The sequence below is a fragment of the Ceratotherium simum genome, chromosome 26 (assembly GCF_057802395.1).
Source record: "Ceratotherium simum simum isolate JZ-2026a chromosome 26, ASM5780239v1, whole genome shotgun sequence".
NCBI lineage: Eukaryota > Metazoa > Chordata > Mammalia > Perissodactyla > Rhinocerotidae > Ceratotherium > Ceratotherium simum.
This window is the reverse complement of record NC_141925.1, coordinates 4,526,190-4,544,784: the sequence shown is the minus strand read 5'-3', so window position 1 is coordinate 4,544,784 and position 18,595 is coordinate 4,526,190. Positions and strand designations below refer to the sequence as shown.

At 43.0% G+C, this 18,595-nt stretch overlaps 1 protein-coding gene across 2 annotated transcripts in view; it reads right to left on the bottom strand.

Moving 5' to 3' along the window:
* The window catches only part of UBN1 (ubinuclein 1), a 37,949-nt gene that overhangs the window by 13,366 nt on the left and 5,988 nt on the right, over window positions 1-18,595 (bottom strand). For both annotated transcript variants that reach the window (XM_004438094.3, XM_087449584.1), the window contains exons 3-12: window positions 16,120-16,206; window positions 15,449-15,544; window positions 14,955-15,089; window positions 14,158-14,261; window positions 13,007-13,445; window positions 6,148-6,218; window positions 4,714-4,843; window positions 4,420-4,538; window positions 4,137-4,265; window positions 3,808-3,954 (exon numbers count right to left, since the gene is read on the bottom strand). In XM_004438094.3, the coding sequence (XP_004438151.1) occupies window positions 3,808-3,954; window positions 4,137-4,265; window positions 4,420-4,538; window positions 4,714-4,843; window positions 6,148-6,218; window positions 13,007-13,445; window positions 14,158-14,261; window positions 14,955-15,089; window positions 15,449-15,544; window positions 16,120-16,206 (1,457 nt within the window). The remainder of the gene's footprint in view (window positions 1-3,807; window positions 3,955-4,136; window positions 4,266-4,419; window positions 4,539-4,713; window positions 4,844-6,147; window positions 6,219-13,006; window positions 13,446-14,157; window positions 14,262-14,954; window positions 15,090-15,448; window positions 15,545-16,119; window positions 16,207-18,595) is intronic.

Here is an 18,595-nt window from a genome sequence, read left to right as displayed (position 1 = left end):
ACTAGAAAAAGAAGAACAAACAAACCCTAATGCTACCAGAAGGAAGGAAATAATAAAGATTGGAGCAGAGATAAACAAAATAGAGAATAAACAATAGAGAAAAATCAATAAAACCAAAAGTTGGTTCTTCAAAAAGATCAACAAGATTGACAAACTTTTAGCTAGACGGACTAAGAAAAAAAGAGAGAAGACTCAAATTACCAAAATCAGAAATGAAAGTGGGGACATTACTACTGATTCTACAGAAATAAAAAGGATTTTAAGAGAGTACTCTGAACAACTGTATGCCAACAGATTAGATAACCTAATCAAAATGGACAAACTCCTAGAAACACAAAACCTACCAAGAAATCATGAAGAAATAGAAAATCTGAATAGACCTATAACTAGTAGGAGATTGAATCAGTAATCCAAAATCTCCCAACAAAGAAAAACTCTGGACCTGACATCTTCACTGGTGAATTCTACCAAACATTTAAAGAACTAATAGCAGTCCTTCTCAAACTTTTCCAAAAAACTGCAGAGGAGGCAACACTTCAAAACTCATTCTATGAGGCCAGCATAACCAAAGAGAAAGATGCTATAAGAAAAGACAACGACAGACCAATATCCCTTATCAACACTGATGCAAAAATCCTCAACAAAATAGTAGCAAACAGAATTCAACAGCACATTAAAAGGATTATACACCATGACCAAGTGGGATTTATTCCTGGAATGCAAGGATGGTTCAATGTATGAAAATCGATCAATGTAAAACACCACATCAACAGCATGAAGAAAAAACCCACACGATCATCTCAATTGATGCAGAAAAAGCATCTAACAAATTTCAACACCCTTTCATGATAAAACACTCAACAAACTATGAATAGAAGGAAACTACCTCCACAAAATGAAAGCTATATATGAAAAACCCACAGTGAACATCATACTCAATGGTGAAAGACTGAAAGCCTTTTCACTAAGATCAAGAACAAGGCAAGAATGCCTGCTTTCACCACTTTTATTCAACATAGTACTGGAAGTTCTAGAGAGAGCAATTAGGCAACAAAAAGAAACAAAAGGCATCTAAATTGGAAAGGAAGAAGTAAAATGATCTGTTTGCAGATGATATGATCTTACAGGTAGAAAACTAAGGCTTCCAAAAAAAATTTTAGAAGTAATAAATGAATTCAGCAAAGTAGCAGGATACAAAGTCAACACATAAAAATCAGTTGCATTTCTATACACAAACAATGAACAATCTAAAAGGAAATTACAAAAATAATTCCATTCACAATAGCATCAAAAAGAATAAAATACTTAGGAATTAACTTCAACAAGGACATGAAAAACTTATACAATGAAAATTACAAAACATTGATTAGAGACATAAATAGAAACACATCCCATGTTCATGGACTGGAAGACAATATTAAAATGTATTACCCAAAGCAACCCACAGATTCAATGTAATCTCTATCAAAATCCCAATGATATTTTTTTGTAGAAATAGTAGAAAACCCATCCTAAAATTCATATGGACTCTTAAGGGACCCTGAATAGCAAAAACAATCTTGAAAAAGAAGAACAAAGCTGGAAGAGTCACTCTTCCTGATTTTAAAACTTCCTACAAAGCTACAGTAATCAAAACAGTGTGGTATTGGCAGAAAGACAGACATATAGACCAATGGAATAGAACAGAGAGCCCAGAAATAAACCCTCACTTATATGGTCAAATGATTTTTGACAAGGCTGCCATGACCACTCAATGGGAAAAGGAAAGTCTTTTCAACAAATGGTGCTGGGAAAACTGGATATCCACAGGCAAAAGAATGATGCTGGACCCTTACTTAATACCATATACAAAAATTAACTAAAAGTGGATCAAGGACCTAAATGTAGGCCCTAAAACAATAAAACTCTTTGAAGAAAACATCATGATTATGATCAAAAGCATCATGACACTGGATTTAGCAATGATTTCTTGAATATGACACCAAAGGCACAGGCAACAAAACAAAATAAAACTGGACTTCATAAAAATTTTAAAATTTTGTGCATCGAAAGACACTATCCACAGAGTAAAAAAGCAACCCACAAGATGGGAGAAAATATTTGGAAATGATCTATCTGATAAGGGATTAATATCCAGAATATACAGAGAACTCCTAAAACTCAACAATAAAAAAACCAAGCAAACCAATTCAAAACCGGGCAAAGAACTAGACATTTCTCCAAAGATATATAAGTGGCCAATAAGTACATGGAAAGATGCTCAAAATCACTAATCATTAGGGAAATGCGAATCAAAACTACAATGAGACACCAACTCACACCCATTAGGATGGCTACAGTCAAAAACACAGAAAAACAAGTGTTGGCGAAGATGTGAAAAAACTGGAAACCGGTGCACTGTTGATGGAAATGTAAAATGAAAACAGCCACTGTGGAAAACATTGGTGGTTTCTCAAAAAATTAAACATAGAATTACCATATGACCTAGCAATTCCACTTCTGGTTATATACGCAAAAGAACTGAAAGCAAGGTGTCAAAGAGATATTTGTACATCCATGTTCACAGGTAGCAGCATCATTCGCAAAAGCTAAAATGTGGAAGCAACATAAGTATCCATCGACAGGTGAATGGATAAGCAAAATGTGGTATATACACACAATGGACTATCACTCAGCCTTAAAAAAGAAGGAAATTCTGTAATATGCTACAACATGGATAAACCCTGAGAATATTATGCTAACTGAAGTAAGCCAGTCACGAAGACAAATACTGTATGATTCCACTTATATGAGGTACTTAGAGTAGTCCAAATCATAGACAGAAAGAATGGTGGTTGCTAGCATCTGCGGGGAGGGGGAAATGTGGAGCTATTGTTTAATGGATATAGTTTTAGCTTTACAAAATGAAGAGTTATAAAGATGGATGGTGGTGATGGCTGCACAACGTATTTAAAACCAGTGAACTACGCAAAATGGTTAAGAAGGTAAATTTTATGTTAAGTGTATTTTACCACAATAAAAAATTTTTTTAAAAAGAAGAACATCAGGGCCAGCCCCGTGGCGTAGCGGTTAAGTGTACGCGCTCCGCTGCTGGCAGCCCAGGTTCGGATCCCGGGCGCACACCGATGCACCACTTATCAGGCCATGCTGTGGCAGCGTCCCACGTAAAGTGGAGGAAAATGGGCACAGATGTTAGCTCAGAGCCAGTCTTCCTCAGCAAAAAGAGGAGGATTGGTACGGATGTTAGCTCAGGGCTGATCTTCCTCACAAAAATAAACAAACAAATAAATAAAGAACATTAGCTCCAGCAAACTTTCTCTGTCTGCATATTGCAGATGTAGTCCATTCATGGGAAGCTATGTAACACAAAGTGGTCTATGAGAAAAGTCTGGCACCTAACTCCAATAAGTAGTCTGCCCTGCTAATTGCAAATGAGATTTCTGTTTGGAACATTAAGATGTTCCCAAGAAGAATCCGTCTCCCAGCTTCTAGGAGGAGCCATCATCTCAAACAGGAAAGGGCAAACTGAGGTGGGAAGAGCACATGGCCAACTTTGAACTGAAGTAGGACAAAGAGTAACACAAAACCCCCCAGATACCTTCCCTCTTCTAGGGAAGACTGAGAAGACCTGTTCCTAGAGACCAATGTGCCCCACGACTACTCAGGTGAGATCAGAGTCAACTAGACAGTGCTTCCCTGAGGGAAAGGACCCTGTTGGCACAAAGGAAGCACTCAGTTATTTCTTTTCTGCAAGAACGCTCCACCTCATCCTCACACTGACCATACTGGCTGCTCATGGGCCCTCACCTGGCTTGCATCCAGCCTTTGGGCCAGAGAGGTTTGACCTCAGCATCCAGAAACGCCTTCACGTAGTCCTCCCAAGACTGGGCCTTGTTGTTCCTCTCCAGGTCATAGCTCTCCAGTTTTATTTTCACCACGTGGCAGAGCAGCTCCCTGAGGAGTAGGCAGAAGTCAGGAACTTCAAACTACCCCAAATGCTTCCTTAAGGTTTCAATCATGTGCTTTAGCAGCCCTGATTAAAGTAATGATTCTAACCTTCATTAGAAATACGGGAACATGCTCAGACACTGGCCCCACAAACCCTCCAATGAGGCAAGGTCCCAGTTTGGGCACACCTGATTTCATCATTCCACTGGAATTTCTTGCGGGGTCCCATTATCCTCCTGCCCCCCTTTTCTTCATCTTCTTCCTCATCAGAACAAATCCTCTCTCTCTGCTCCTTGTCCTTCTCCTCTTCCAGCATCCTACAGGGTGAAGAGAATTAAATAGGACCCTGAGGTCACCAAAGAAGAACTGCTTACGCCTGCCCACCACCTCCCCCCTACAAGTTCCCCCCACCCCCGCGATTTCTAAGATAAGAAGGTGAGAATACTGGAGAGAGCGATGGGACACACTTACTTAGCAACCTTGGCTTGTGTGTGTGCCTGGCATTCATCCTGGTACTTGGCCATCTGCTCTGGCATTGCCCTGCCAATGGCTTCCTTAAGCTTCTGGAGAGGCTCCTTCAGACGCCCCCCCTGCAGAGAGCAGGACATACCGTAAGTCTGGTTCATGCATGACTTCTTATACTGAGGACACACTACAGGAATAATCGCATGGAGGCAGTGCAGCCACAGACGTGGCATCTGTGAAAATTCACCTGCTCCTCCACTGGCCCCTGAGGCCAAGGCGCCCCACTCCAAAGGCACTCACCTGCTCATAGAGGTGAAGTTTTCGAGCACGTTTGACCAGGGTGTCCTTGCTGCAGGGCAGGAATGAAGCAAGATAGGCATATACCCCAGAACGGATTTGGCCACTCAGCTCCCGAGTTTGCACCTCTATGCTGAAGAACAGAACAGAGTTACCAATGGCTCGCAGCTCACTGCAGCTTCTCTCGTCACTAGGTCACCTGACCACAGAGAGGAAAGCTAGGATCCAAGAGCAGGTCAAACCTTACCTCATCAGTGACATAATGTAACTGAGTGGCCAGCAGTCACCACACAAGAACTTCCACACCTGTGAACTTGGCTAGGTAAAGTGGGTCAAGGCTCTCAGATCAAAGATAAGACCAAGGCAAAGGTAGTCAAGAAAACAGAGCCTGAGAGAACACGCTCTGATGTACGAAATTTCATAAATAAAACATAAAAGCTTTCAAAATGGAAAGTAACCAAGTTACTTGGGGTCGACAGGAAATACTTTCCAGCACTGTTTCCTCTTTTTCCCAGCTCCCAGTTCTATCCCTGATTAGGTTGTCAGGGAAATCCTGATCCCTCCAGGGTCCCCGTCTAGATGAGCAGAACAACATTTATCCTCAATCCTTGAGCTCTCCGGATTTGGCACGTTCCAGTAGGTGTTGTCGACACAAGCCTCTCAGCTGTGCTGACCCTCACGTGCTCTCTACAGCCCAGGATCCTGACCCATGTGGCCAATCCCGATCCTGGCCAGGGACCAATCCCGATCCTGGCCAGGGAAGGTCCTTTGCTAGAATATTCTCAAGTCTTAACACTGTTCTTACGTGTGCAAAACTCCCCAGTTGTTGAGCAACAAGCTTCCTCTGCTGCATAATGCAAGTGGGAGAGAAGCTGGCAAAGCTGGAGGGCCAGATACAAAGAATCTAGTTTGGATTTATATGTGTGGGGTTTTTTGCTTTTTAATCCAATTCGTACAGTGTGGCATCTCAGAGGCTCAAGTGTTTGGGAGAAGTGTTACAGAATGATGTGCACTGGCTGTGGGAGCAGAAGTGAGAGCAAGAGGAGACTGACCAGGTACGCTGAGGAGTACCCCAGGAGAGCAGGGCTCTGGGCTGTACCAAGTTGTCTCCTACTTTTCTCAGAGAAGGGCAAGCAACACTTTCTCTCTCATCTCTTCTCTTACTTGCCAAGAAATCCTCTTCCAACAGGCCATGACTATCATATACAGTGTTCTAATAACGTCTGCTGCCTAAAGACTAGTAAGGTCTATCATTTCCTAGAGACAAACATTTGGTGTCATCCTCCCACCTTTTAAAAAAGAATAACAACAATAAAACCCAATTTTTTTTTATCTCATCGGTGGTCACCTTTATGCAGTTCAATCATACTCCCATTTCCCCTGGCGTGCTCAACCCAGGCTGGGTAACAGCAGATACAAAGAACAAAAGATACTCACTCTAAGAGGATGCCATTAATATCCTGGGTGAAGAACTTCTGTCTGCTCTCTCCCTCAGCAGCTCTGGCAGCCTGGTTCACAGCAGACAGTAACATCCATTAGTGCCCTTTCCCCACACGGCCCTCACACTCACCCACAGGCACAAGAGCAGTCAGTCCCTACAGAACACCTGTCGATGAAATCCTCACTGTGCCCTTCCCTATTCAGCCCTAACCCCAGATTAAGCGCATCTATAATCACTATATGCTCCAGAAATGGTAGATCCAGCTCTTTTCAAATGCTGCTGAAGCATGTAGGGACCATCCGTTCTTCCCAGGACTTGAAACAGCAGTCACATAAAAGAAGACCACAGAGTCAAAGCAATCACGATGCATTTGATTTGGCCAGCTAGCTAACTCCATGCCCAGCACTCCACCATCTAAACTGTGAGTTGGAATTTCCATACCTCTACCATATAAAAACAATCAAGAACTTTAACAAACCTGCAAGATTTGAAGGCCTTTATCCACCAAAATAATAATAATAATTCTGATGATGATGATGATGATGATGATGATAATGTGCTGCTTTAGCATTTAAGCACATTATAATTCTTTGAAAATTTATAATTTACTTTGGTATATCACAAACTCTACTACCCAGACCATTGGAATGACTAACATACCTTGCTACCTATTAACACGAGATACAGCAGGTTACAGGGTTTGGCTTCCCATGAGAACACAGATAATACCCCAGAGGGCAAGCTGGAGAGCCTGAAGCAACCACAGCAGGCAGCCCAGGCACTGAGTGCATGAGTGAGGAAAGCAAACTCCGCAGAAGTCTGACCCAGTGCTTCTCCTATTTGACTGCACACTGGAATTATCTGGCAGCTTCCCCACCCTAGACCAAGCACATCAGAATCTCTGGGCACGAGGCCCAGGAATCTGTACTCTTTAAAAGAGTTTACCCAAGTATCAGTGCTCTTTAAAAGTAACTCTGGTGACTCTAATGTGCAGAAGATCAAGGACCACTAATCTAAACCCAAGAGTTGCTGGTCCAAAGGCTTTATGCAAAATAAAATTTCAGGCTTGATATATAATAATGATGGCAAACAAAGGCAATAAGGTGAGTGTCTACCACAAAATGACTAATCCTGATCCACCCCTCTGAAACAGCAGGCACTAACAACCACCCTCCATCTTCATCTCGCCCCACTTGCCTCCTCTCATCGCATCCTCTGGGTGTTCCTCCTACCTCTGACTACTCCATCTCTGTCTCCTCCACCAGCTCCTTAACTACAGATGGACTTGCAAGGTTCTATCTAGAACCCACTTCTCTCAGCAATGTCTTCCCTTCACAGCTTTAAAATAACATATGCACACGTAGGTCTCTCAAATCTAAACCCTAGCCCTAAACCTTCTTTTCTAAGCTCTGTATCAGAATTCCCAATTACTTCTATGAATGAATGACCCTCTGGTATGCAAACTCAACTTGTCCAAGACAAAACCCACTGGTTTCTGCTCTTCCTCTGTATTCTAAAAACAGCATTCTATCCTTCTTAAATCCTTCTACTCCCTTCTTTAGAACCCTTCAGCAGCTCTTTCCAAGTCTAGAATCATACACAAACTCCTTCATGTGGCATTTAGGGTCCTCCAGGATCTGGCCCCAGCGATCCACTCCAGCTCCCATCTCGCCCCACATTCCACCGGGGTCCCTATCATCCAGCAACTAGCCCATCCTCAGCTCTGTGCCCTGGCTTACTGTAAGACCACCTTTCCCATGAGGCTGGCCAAGCCTGTTTGCTGCTCCCAGTCCGATTCCTATGTACCCCCACAGAACTTCTTTTACCTCCTTAAGTCTAACTGTCTGCCTGACCATCTACCTGGCCATCCAAACAGCACAGAGCTTGTTTTATTCTGCTTTGTCCTAAAGTCAATTGTTGACAGTTGGCCCATTTATATAACAAGCTCATGGAGAACAACAACTGAATCTCATTCATCAATACATTCCCCACAGCTGCTATCACTATAATAGATGCTCAGTAAATGTCGGCTGAGTGAATGGATGAACAAACAAACCAACAGGTATCACTGAAAAAATGCAAACTAGAGGAGGAAAAGCTTAGTACTGAACAAGCAAACAGAACTTGCAGAGGATGTGCAAAACTCAAGCTTCTGCAGATCCCTTGGCTAGAGGAGAGGGCAGAGGCCTGAGATGAAAGTGGGTGAAATGGACGGACAGAAATGGAAGAAAAAAAGGGCAGTGACTTTTAATCCATTCATCTGCCAATTTCTTATACTTTCACAAGGATTCAGAATTCTACCTGGGCACTTTTAATGTACTGGAAGTATGATTTTAGTTTGAGAAAAAATAGAACTAAGTTGGGCCGGCCCCGTGGCTTAGCGGTTAAGTGCGCGTGCTCCGCTGCTGGCGGGCCGGGTTCGGATCCCGGGCGCGCACGAGGCACTGCTTCTCCGGCCATGCGGAGGCCGCGTCCCACATACAGCAACTAGAAGGATGTGCAGCTATGACATACAACTATCTGCTGGGGCTTTGGGGGGAAAATAAATAAATAAATAAAATCTTTAAAAAAAAAAGAAAAAGAAAATAGAACTAAGTCATTCTTTTTCTTAAGCTTATACACTGCTAGTTATAAGATCCAGAAACACCTTCATATTAATTCAATCTAATTTTAACACATATTTCAAATGCCCCACTGTTTGTCAGACCCATCAACACCTTAGGTTTCCAATCAAATTTTATTTTTAGATATTAGCCGTTTCTCCAATATTTCAGAAGCTTTCTAGCTACATAATTTTTTAAAAGATTTTCTTTTTTTTTTTTTTGTGAGGAGATCAGCCCTGTGCTAACATCTACCAAGCCTGCTCTTTTTTTGCTGAGGAAGACGGCCCTGGACTATCATCCATGCCCATCTTCCTCCACTTTATATGGGATGCCTCCACAGCATGGCTTGCCAAGCAGTGCATCAGTGTGCACCCGGGATCCGAACCAGTGAACCCCAGGCCGCCGCAGCGGAGTGCACACACTTAACCACTTGCGCCACCGGCCTGGCCCCAAGATTTTCTTTCTTGATGCCTTTTGAATTGTGGAGACAGTATCTCTGAGGGTCTAGTTTTATACAAGACAATCAGAGTGCTGCATTTTTAAATAAATCTAATTAAAAGACCAATTAGATATATATCTGATAGTCTTCCAGAAATAAGTGAAGTCTCTCACCCCTAAGAAGAGATACCCTTGCCCAGGGAGTTGTATAAATTGATCAATCCTAGATTAACTAGGAAATGAAGTTAAACCAAACAGCCTGATCATGTTGATTTAGAATAATTCCAATAGCCTTTAATGAGCTGATTTATTATAAGAAAAGCCACTTGTAGCCTTTCAGCACCTAGATCAGAACCTTATATACTGTACCTGTTTTTGCTAAACAGAATGAAATCTGGCATGATTTTCTTTTTAAAAAAGATCAAACAGGTTAGTTTTTTTTGACCTTATTCTCCTTGGATCCATGTCTCCCTGGATTTGCGATATAAGGGTTCTAACTCTACAGGAGGGTAAGTAGTGAGCGGGGAGAGCAGAGGGGTGGGTGACATGAGGTCTCTGTTTCTTCTCTATTCTAGGTATTGTTCCCATTTTACGCTTGACTGAAGAGGACAAAAACAGACCTGGGTCATCTGTAGGGACCAGGCTGAGTAGCTGCCAAACTACATCGAGACAGTAACCTGAGGGGGCGACACACCTGAGCTTTCCACCTAGACAAAAGACACAATCAACATCTATGAAGACAAGACAGGGTAAGGCCGTCAAACCAAATCACTGGATTCCCTCGGGCCTGTAAACAGGTACAGCACAAGGGAGTGAGAAACAAAAACTGGGCTAATGTGAGAAGAAAACAGTAAACATTGCTTGGGCATCCACCACAGTCACCTTCTTGGAGTATCTCTTTAACATATGTAAGTTTTTAAATATATTTTTAAAAATTTTAAGTATCACATCCAATTAGAAGACAAATCTAATTTTTCCTCCCCACAGCAAAAATTTGTCCCTAAGGGATCAATATACATCAGATTAGAATCTGCTTATGTACTGTGGTAGACTGCCAACAGGACCACAGATTCCATCCCTCCAGGTACATGCATTCCCTCACGGAGAGGTGGCCACTAGCTCCCCAACCCTCAAATCTGGTTTGCACCTGTGACTCACTCTACCAACAGGGTAAGTGTGGCAGAAGTGATGTGGTACATGCAACTTCTAAGGCTAGATCTTAAGGGCCTTACTGCTTCCACCTTCACCCTCTTGAAATGTTGCTCTGAGACTGCCATGCCCTGAAGAAGCCCCAGATGAAAGACCAGACAAGGGAAAGGCACTGCCACCCCGGCCATCCCAGCTGTCCCAGTGCCCAGCCATCGTGCCAGCTGAATGCAGCCACAAGAGCAAGCCCAGACAGGACCAGAAAAGGAACTGCCCAGCCAACCCACAGAATCAGGAGAAAGGAGAATCACTGTTTGAAGCCACTAAGTTTTGGGGTAGTTTTTTAGGTAACAGTAGAAACTGATACACGTATCATTTAGGGCCAAGATTTAATATCTAGACAAACATTATAAAAATAAAGGAAATAAGAGGGGAAAAAAAGAAAAAGGTGAGTGAAAAATAAAGTGAGAAACACATAACACTGTTAATGTTAAAGGTATGTACATCAAGTTTAATTTAAATTTTAAAAATGCAATGTCCAGTTCAAGATCTCGGGCAGGGCTCCTCATTAAAGATCCAAATATCCACATATGGCTTTTGAAATTATATGCAATTTTTGTATACATAGGCAGTTTTCCCCTGGGAAGAATATCTTTCCCAGCAGATTCTCAGTAGGGTCTGGGTCAGGTGCACTCGTGCACACATGGAGAGGCTCCCAGAGCCCCAAGTGCAGGGCTCTGGTGGGAACAGAGCACCTGGGGATCCTTTGGAGTGGCATTAAGTAACTTTCTAAAATAAGCCTTCTTTTTCATGCAACATTAAAAGTAATGAGGGCTTTATAATAATATTTATTAAGTGAAGAAACCAGAAAACAATTATTCACAACTATAATTACAACTGCATAAAAACATATACACAGAGGCTAGAAATGAATATGGAAATTGAAAATAGCTTTCAGATTGGCGGGATGATGGATAATTTCCACTTTCCATCCACCTCCCATAGTTTGATGCTGTTAGAGAAGGGCCAGAGATAACTAAGTATCGATTTCACATTTGAACACTGTATTTCGAAGCCAGTACATCAATCTCTTCTGATGACCACCTCTCTACCAGGACCCAACCCCACCTTATCTATGGGATCCTGAACCCTGTCTCCATTGTGCCCAAGAGATAACCAAGACTTGGCAATCACTAAGGACAGCTTGCTTAGTGTCCACCCAGTGGACTCCAGAAAGTAAGGCTTTCTTGGATCACAACTCCACACTGTTTTGTGTTATACCACTTTGTTTCCACTAAATTTGTCCATCTTTCCCAAAAAAGTGAAATAATGAGTTTAAGTTATCAGACAGACACAACCTATGGTGGGAGTAGGGACACATCCAAGAATTGTTTTGACTTGTCTCTAAAAAATGACTGGCTACTGCCACATATACCTTACTCAACTTACTTAACAAGACTTTCAGAAGCTACAAAACAATTTGATTACAAACCCGAAAAGAACAAAGAGTAATGTTTTTTTAACATAAATTCTGAGAGCAAACACAGGACAGTATGCTCAAACATGCCACGTTCAGATTCAACTTCTTCCACCCTAACGTCCTATTAAGATATACTCTGAATCCCTGATGTGGTACAATTCATTGAAATTGTTACATTCAAATAAAATATTTATATCCAACACTGCACACAGGCTAACGAGGATGAACTAGAGATCTGAATAAGATGTTCAATGTACTTCATATGTTGTGTTCAAGTATTTTTTGGAAGTGAGAAAATCATTTGTAGCAGTGGTTAATATTTTACCCTGCCCTAAAACATGAGGGATATTATACGTAACAGTGATTCTGAACCACTATGAGAATCACTGGTTTAAAACTTACAGCTATAGAGTATAAATGCCATTGGAGTTGCGTTACAAGTCATGATGCCCAAGGCAAAACGTTATTTTAACTAAAAGGTAAAAGTCATCATAACTAATGATCTGTGCTTGGTTTATAGTCAGTAATACATTACTAAATTGTCAGTTCTTAGCGCTCTGGGGATCAATTCCCACTCGCGGGGGAAAAGAGCAGCAATGGCTGCTATATTCTAAAGACTGTCACTATTTTTAATGGGGCATGAATAGCATTTAGGGTTCAGCTCCTTTTTATTTATCACAATTTAGGTATTCCTGTAATCACTACCTAACACTGATGATGTGCAAGTCTAGGCAGCAACTGAAACCCAGTGGCAATTAAGGATATACAGTATGTGTGATATACGTCTGCAAATAATCGTGAATTTTCAAAACCTTCAAAAGATTACTAAAAAGATGGACCTCTGCCTCAGCTGCCTGCTGCCAACATTAGTGTCAGTCTATCACACAAAAGGAAAGATACTCTGTGGGAAAGGAACTGACAGGCAGAAAATGGAAAAAGAGAAAATCTCCCCAGAAGGAAGTAAATTTTCCAGTAGTGAAGGAACCACAAAAGGCCTAAAATGATGCCTGACAGGCGGAGCTTACACTGTTTACTCACTCGAGATGAGAAGACAGCTTGGAAAAGCTTACACTGCAACTGCCAACTCACTAAGGGTTGCTCTGGGCAGCAAGCTTCATACGGTGTGGAACCAGCATCAATCTGCCCAAACCGCTTCCAGGAAAGCCCGGCCACTCTGTGTCACCATACCTGAGCCAGCTCCTTAATGCGCTTCTCCAGGGGTGCGGGCAGGCCTTCAGGGAGGGAAGAGGGCTGCCTGAATTCCTGGTCCAGTCCCACCCCAAGGGAATCGCTTTCATCATCCATATCACGGAAGGGGCTTCCTTCTGGAGACTCACTGAGCAGCTGCTCCAAGTCCAAATCAGTCAGGGAGTCCATGGCAGTGGCTGCCTGGAGCAAGTCGTTGTCAGATGCGGAGCCGAAGAGCGAGAGCAAGGGGTCAGAGGCACCCTCCAATTCCCGTAGGCCCTGAGCTTCTGCCGATGAGACCGCCACAGGCTTATGCTCTTCATCCCTCTTTCTCTGAGCCTCCTTCTCCTTCTGAAATTTCTTTAACATCTCTTTCACGCTCAAAGCCCCAGAATACTTCTTTTTCTTCTTCTCCTTACTGGCATTGAGGGCTGTGAAGCTGCAAACAAGGGGGAAATTGGTTACTAAGGCTGCAGCCCACTTCAAAACGGAAACTCACAGAGGGACTTCATCCCTGCTCCCAGCGCAATGGTCTCCAGGAACCTCAGTCACAAGTCCACCCTGTTATTCCTCCTCCCTCCTCTTGGCATATGGAGCTCCTTCTTGATGGGACCAAAGCTTGAGATTTAATACAGGTTAGCAAAACGGTGTCACAAAATGCTAAATATCCGATAGGTTTTTAAAACCACTGCCAGGCTGAAATAAAAGGTTGCAAAACGGGGGGGTGGGGCAGAAAAATATTTAAAGGGAGAAAGCAGGAGCAGCAGAGAGCAGCAGCAACTTGAAGGGCAGCTGGGGTGAGACTGAGTGAGGCAAAGGAAGCAGGACCAGAGAAGACAAAGAGAAACAGAGACAGAAGGAGAACTGGGGCAGAGGAGGGGTGCCCAAGAGAACGAGAGACATCAGCAATCATACAGGGACAGAAATAGCTGCCAACACTGACAGTGGGACAGAGAGCTCTGGATGTCTGACACACAGAGATGTGAGAGCACTGACTATGCCCACAATGGCACTGTGGGAGGCGTGAGGGGAAGGGAAGGCCAAGCCCTGCTGCCTCTTCTGAAGCTGTGAGGAGGAGGGCGAGTCAGCTCCCAGGTGTCCTGCCCTAACAGTTCAGATCTTATCCTAGCAAAGAAGCTGCTGCCTCTCACCCGGCTTTGGAAAACTTGGACTTTTTCGATTTCTTCTCCTTGTCATAAGTGTCATCTTTTTTCTTCTTCTTTATCTTCTCACCACCTTCCTTCAACTTCCGCTTCTGAGAATTAAAGACAAGGCACAGTTACACGGCTCCCTAACTCTGGGAGCAAGTGCACTACACAGCACTGGCCTTGCTCCGCCCGGGGTACATCCTGAGAGCTGTCTTACTGCCTTCAGGAACACAAGCTTTCAGATCGGTCCCTGGGCCACAGACCTGCAGCAGGTCAATACAGCACTGACAGTGTCTCCTGGAAACACCGGGGCTGAAGCGACAGAGGCCATTCTGCAGCCTGATACCTTTCTAGTTTGAACTGAGCTGTATGTGGGTCCTACCTCTTGTTTTAAACACAGGCAGTGTAGACAGATTTTCAAATAAACTTATCTTAAGGCCAACTTGTTTTTGCTGGGATGACAGCCCTGGGAACTGAAGTCCTCTACATGTCCACAGAAGAGACACAGCAAGGCTGGTGCAAACTCCCTTCACTGCCCTCATCCCCGCCCTGAGACCACCTCATGAAATGAATCCCTGCCAAGCCTGCTGGGACACAGGCATGGACACAACAACCGAGACCTCCAGGCTCACGGCACCTCGCCACGGCATGGGTGTGAGAAGTGAACTGTCAACCCCGGCACAGCTCACGCCTTTCCGCCAGCCTCCTAAACCGGCACAGCTCCTGGCAAGTCACCTACTGATCTTATAAGGTCACACAAAAAAGCACTTCTGAAATCTAAAAGCGAGCATTGTTCTAACCTTTGGAGATTTTTTCTTCTTTTCTTTAATGAAGTCATCCTCAGATTCTGATGCTTGTCTAAACTGCAGGGTTCCCGAGTTAATGTAAAATCCTCCATACTTTGTAGTCAGAGAAGCAGGAACAAGCTCATCATACTGAAGGGGGAAAACAAACGTTCAGCTCCAGGTTCTGGGACTACCTACAGCCCAAGGGTGCAGAGTAGGTCTTGACAGAGCAGATATGCCTCTGTTTCTCTGTCACATTTCAGACGGCATGCTAAGACATGCTTCTGGTCAATCAGGAACGTCTGAGCTAGCAGGTGCTTTGGACAGATCTGGTCATCGTTTTCAGTGAAGGCACCAAGGCCCAGGTCCAGGCTGTCACTTCCTCTCCTCAGTGCACTCCTTCCGCATGCTGAGGGCATGCCCACTCTGACCCCAACCCCACCTCTGGGACCCTCTCAGTAGAAGCTAGGGTGTGGTGGTTCTGAATCCACCTTTTCCTTAACACTTACCGCCTCAGAGTTGTCGATGAAGGAATCAGACTCATCATAACCATACCCCATATCAATCAAGTCCTGTATTCGGTCTTTCCTACGTTTCTTTCCACCCTGAAATTTGAAAGCAATATGTCATATGCTTTTTTTTTTTTAAATTGTGTGGTAAGAACTCTCAACAATTTTTGAAGTCTAAGGTCACGTGCTTTTTTTTGATACACAGAGTTACTGTAGCCTTGAACTCCATCAGCCAGTGACTGAAGGCTGTAAAAAGCACTGGAACAGTCACAGTCACACACACACACCAAAACCTCCTTCCCTGAAGACCTTTAAAAATAGAACAGATTTATATCTGCATTTAATGGCCTAAAACAGAAGAAGAAATTAAATGGCTTCGTATGCTTTGTATCAAACATTTGTTTGTATCAATATTAATTCTAAGGATAAATTCTAGGAGTAAAAGGCCCTTCTTGTTCATTTGTCCATTTAAGTCCACACACTAGTTCCTGCCACACGCATTTTCTGTACTTTAACACACTTGTTTAATAATTGCATTCTGTTCTCTCCAAGCTCACATTTGCTTTCACATCGATGTTGATCAGATGACAATCCACTAAAGGAATACAGAAATGTCTGGAAACCTCTCCTACCCAACAAGGTTGTTTTGCTGCCCAAGAGAGAAATCTTACATATTTTTCTTCAAATTTCCGGGCAAGCACCTCCACTTTATGCCTTTCCTTTTCTTCGTCATTAAAAGGATCTGAGAGATCTTTCTTCTGTAAAGAGATCATTCCACAAAAATAAGAGTCACAAAAAAAGTCCCACAATCCTATTCATAGTGCCCTCCCTGACTACTCAACACCTATAAACTGCATGATAAAAACTGTTTTTCATAAAAGACAAGGCAGAATACATGCTACCATCCTGTCAGAGCTTATCTCAGTTGTTTAAGAAAGTACAATCTCAATTCACATAATTTGACAAGATGGGATTAAATGCCCACTACATCACTGGGTCTACAGGGCTCCAAACATGGCAGAGGGCCTTTAGTCGGGGATGCTCCACCTTACAGAACTGTGCTTCAATATAGCTGGTTTCCTTTGTAACACTAAACACTGTTTTATGCATTTAAAAACACTATTCAAAGAAGGGGTCCACGGGCTTCACCAGATTGCCAAAGCAGTCAATGGCTCAAAAAGTTAAGAACCCACTGAATGTAGTACAAGTTCTCAAGAGCTCTTCTACCTTATTGGCGAAAGTGTGGTACAAATTTGCTTTTCTCTCAGTGCTACCAAAAGCCAAACCCAACTTCACAGCAGTCCCTTTCCTTGGAAGCCTATCGTGAAGGATCAGTCATCTCCTCTTCTCTCTCAATCTCAATACTCACTCCAAATATTTTCATGAAGTTTTCCAAAGTTCATTTCTACTCCATAAACTTAACTCTTGCATTTTTCTCATCAAGCAAATTTTCCAGAGTTTGACCTTAAGCTTCTTTGCCAAGGAATCTTAATTTTAATAAAAGACTCCTATACCAAATATGCTTAAGACTTGAGAGTAGGGCAGAAACACTAAAGAACGGATGCTTGTTTGAAAACCCTCCTATCTCTGCCTACTGAAATCCCACCCACCCATAAAGGATCAGTTAAATGATTCAGTGCATATACGTAAAATGGGACATTACAGAACATACGTAGAATGTACGTACCACAAATGGGTGATCTTTAAAATATGTGTTTACCTGTATCTTCTAATTTTTCTACAATGATCACATATAGCTTAAGTGGTTAAAATAATTTTAAGAAATCCCACTGATCTGGAGCAACAATGGATTCAATGTGTACTCCTTAATGCCTTGCAAACAGCAGTCATCAAATAACTACTGTTTCCTGAATGTATTAAGGTCCAGCTCCGTCCAAACACAGGAGGGATGTAAGCCCTCATCTGTCCAAGCCCTCCAGGGCCTGTATTTGTACCAGACTTAAACAATTACCACATTGTGAGTCTTGTTACTTGTGTTCGTATAATTCTCCTAAAACATCTACAAGATCGTAAGTCCGTTTGAGGTTAGGACAGCAGCTTCTCTACCTTGATACAGTCCTCAGCATCTAGCACACTGCCTTCACATTATAAGAAATATATGCTAAATGAATTAACAGATGAATGTGTCAGATTACATTATGCTTTGAACACCTCAGAACAGACACATTGATTCAGGAGTTCTAAATCTGAAGGCCAAGAGTGAATCCCCCAAAACTGGATCCAAAGTTCTCTGTGTAGGCTCCATGCATTTTTCTGCAAGGGAGAAGGGCATCTGGACCCCAAAAAGGTGAAATCAGAGCATTAGACTTCTAATTTCAGTTGACCTACTGATTTGGTTTGAGCCCATAAATAAATACCTTAACCAGTCCCTGTTATTTTCTCCTACTCTCAAGGAAGAGGATACCATTCCTACTTTGGAAAAGGAATTGTGAATGGATTTGAGATTATTTTTTCTCATTCTGCCCACTGGACCTCATTCTGCCCACTGGACCAACAAGGTTGGCCCTTGGCACAAACTCACTGGCTTCCATTCAGCCACTCAGATCTTAATCAAGGAAACACATTTTTATCTGAGCCAAGAAAAGTAGATAATCCTTCTAACCGAAGGCACTCACCCCAAATAGCCATGAACTAGACTGAAGGAGCACTGGCCACTGAGGCTCTGTGCCACAAACTGCACCTGCATGATCTCATTTCCCCTCAGACACCCTGTGAGCCAGGTCCTAATCTTATCCCCATTTTACTAAGAGCCACTCTAGAGACCAAAATGCTGCCAAGTACGGGACCCTACTAACCTTGCCCTTAGAGCCTAACACAGTGCGTGGGTATACAGTAGGCGTTTATAAATGCTCTTCAATTAGCTCCTACTCATACTGTATGATTCCACCTACATAAAAATACAAAAACAGGGTCGGCCCCGTGGCTTGGCGGGTAAGTGCGCGCACTCCGCTGCTGGCGGCCCGGGTTCGGATCCCGGGCGCGCACCGAGGCACCGCTTCTCCAGCCATGCTGAGGCCGAGTCCCACATACAGCAACTAGAAGGATGTGCAGCTAAGACATACAACTATCTACTGGGGCTTTGGGGGGAAAAATAAATAAATAACTAAAATCTTAAAAAAAAAAAAA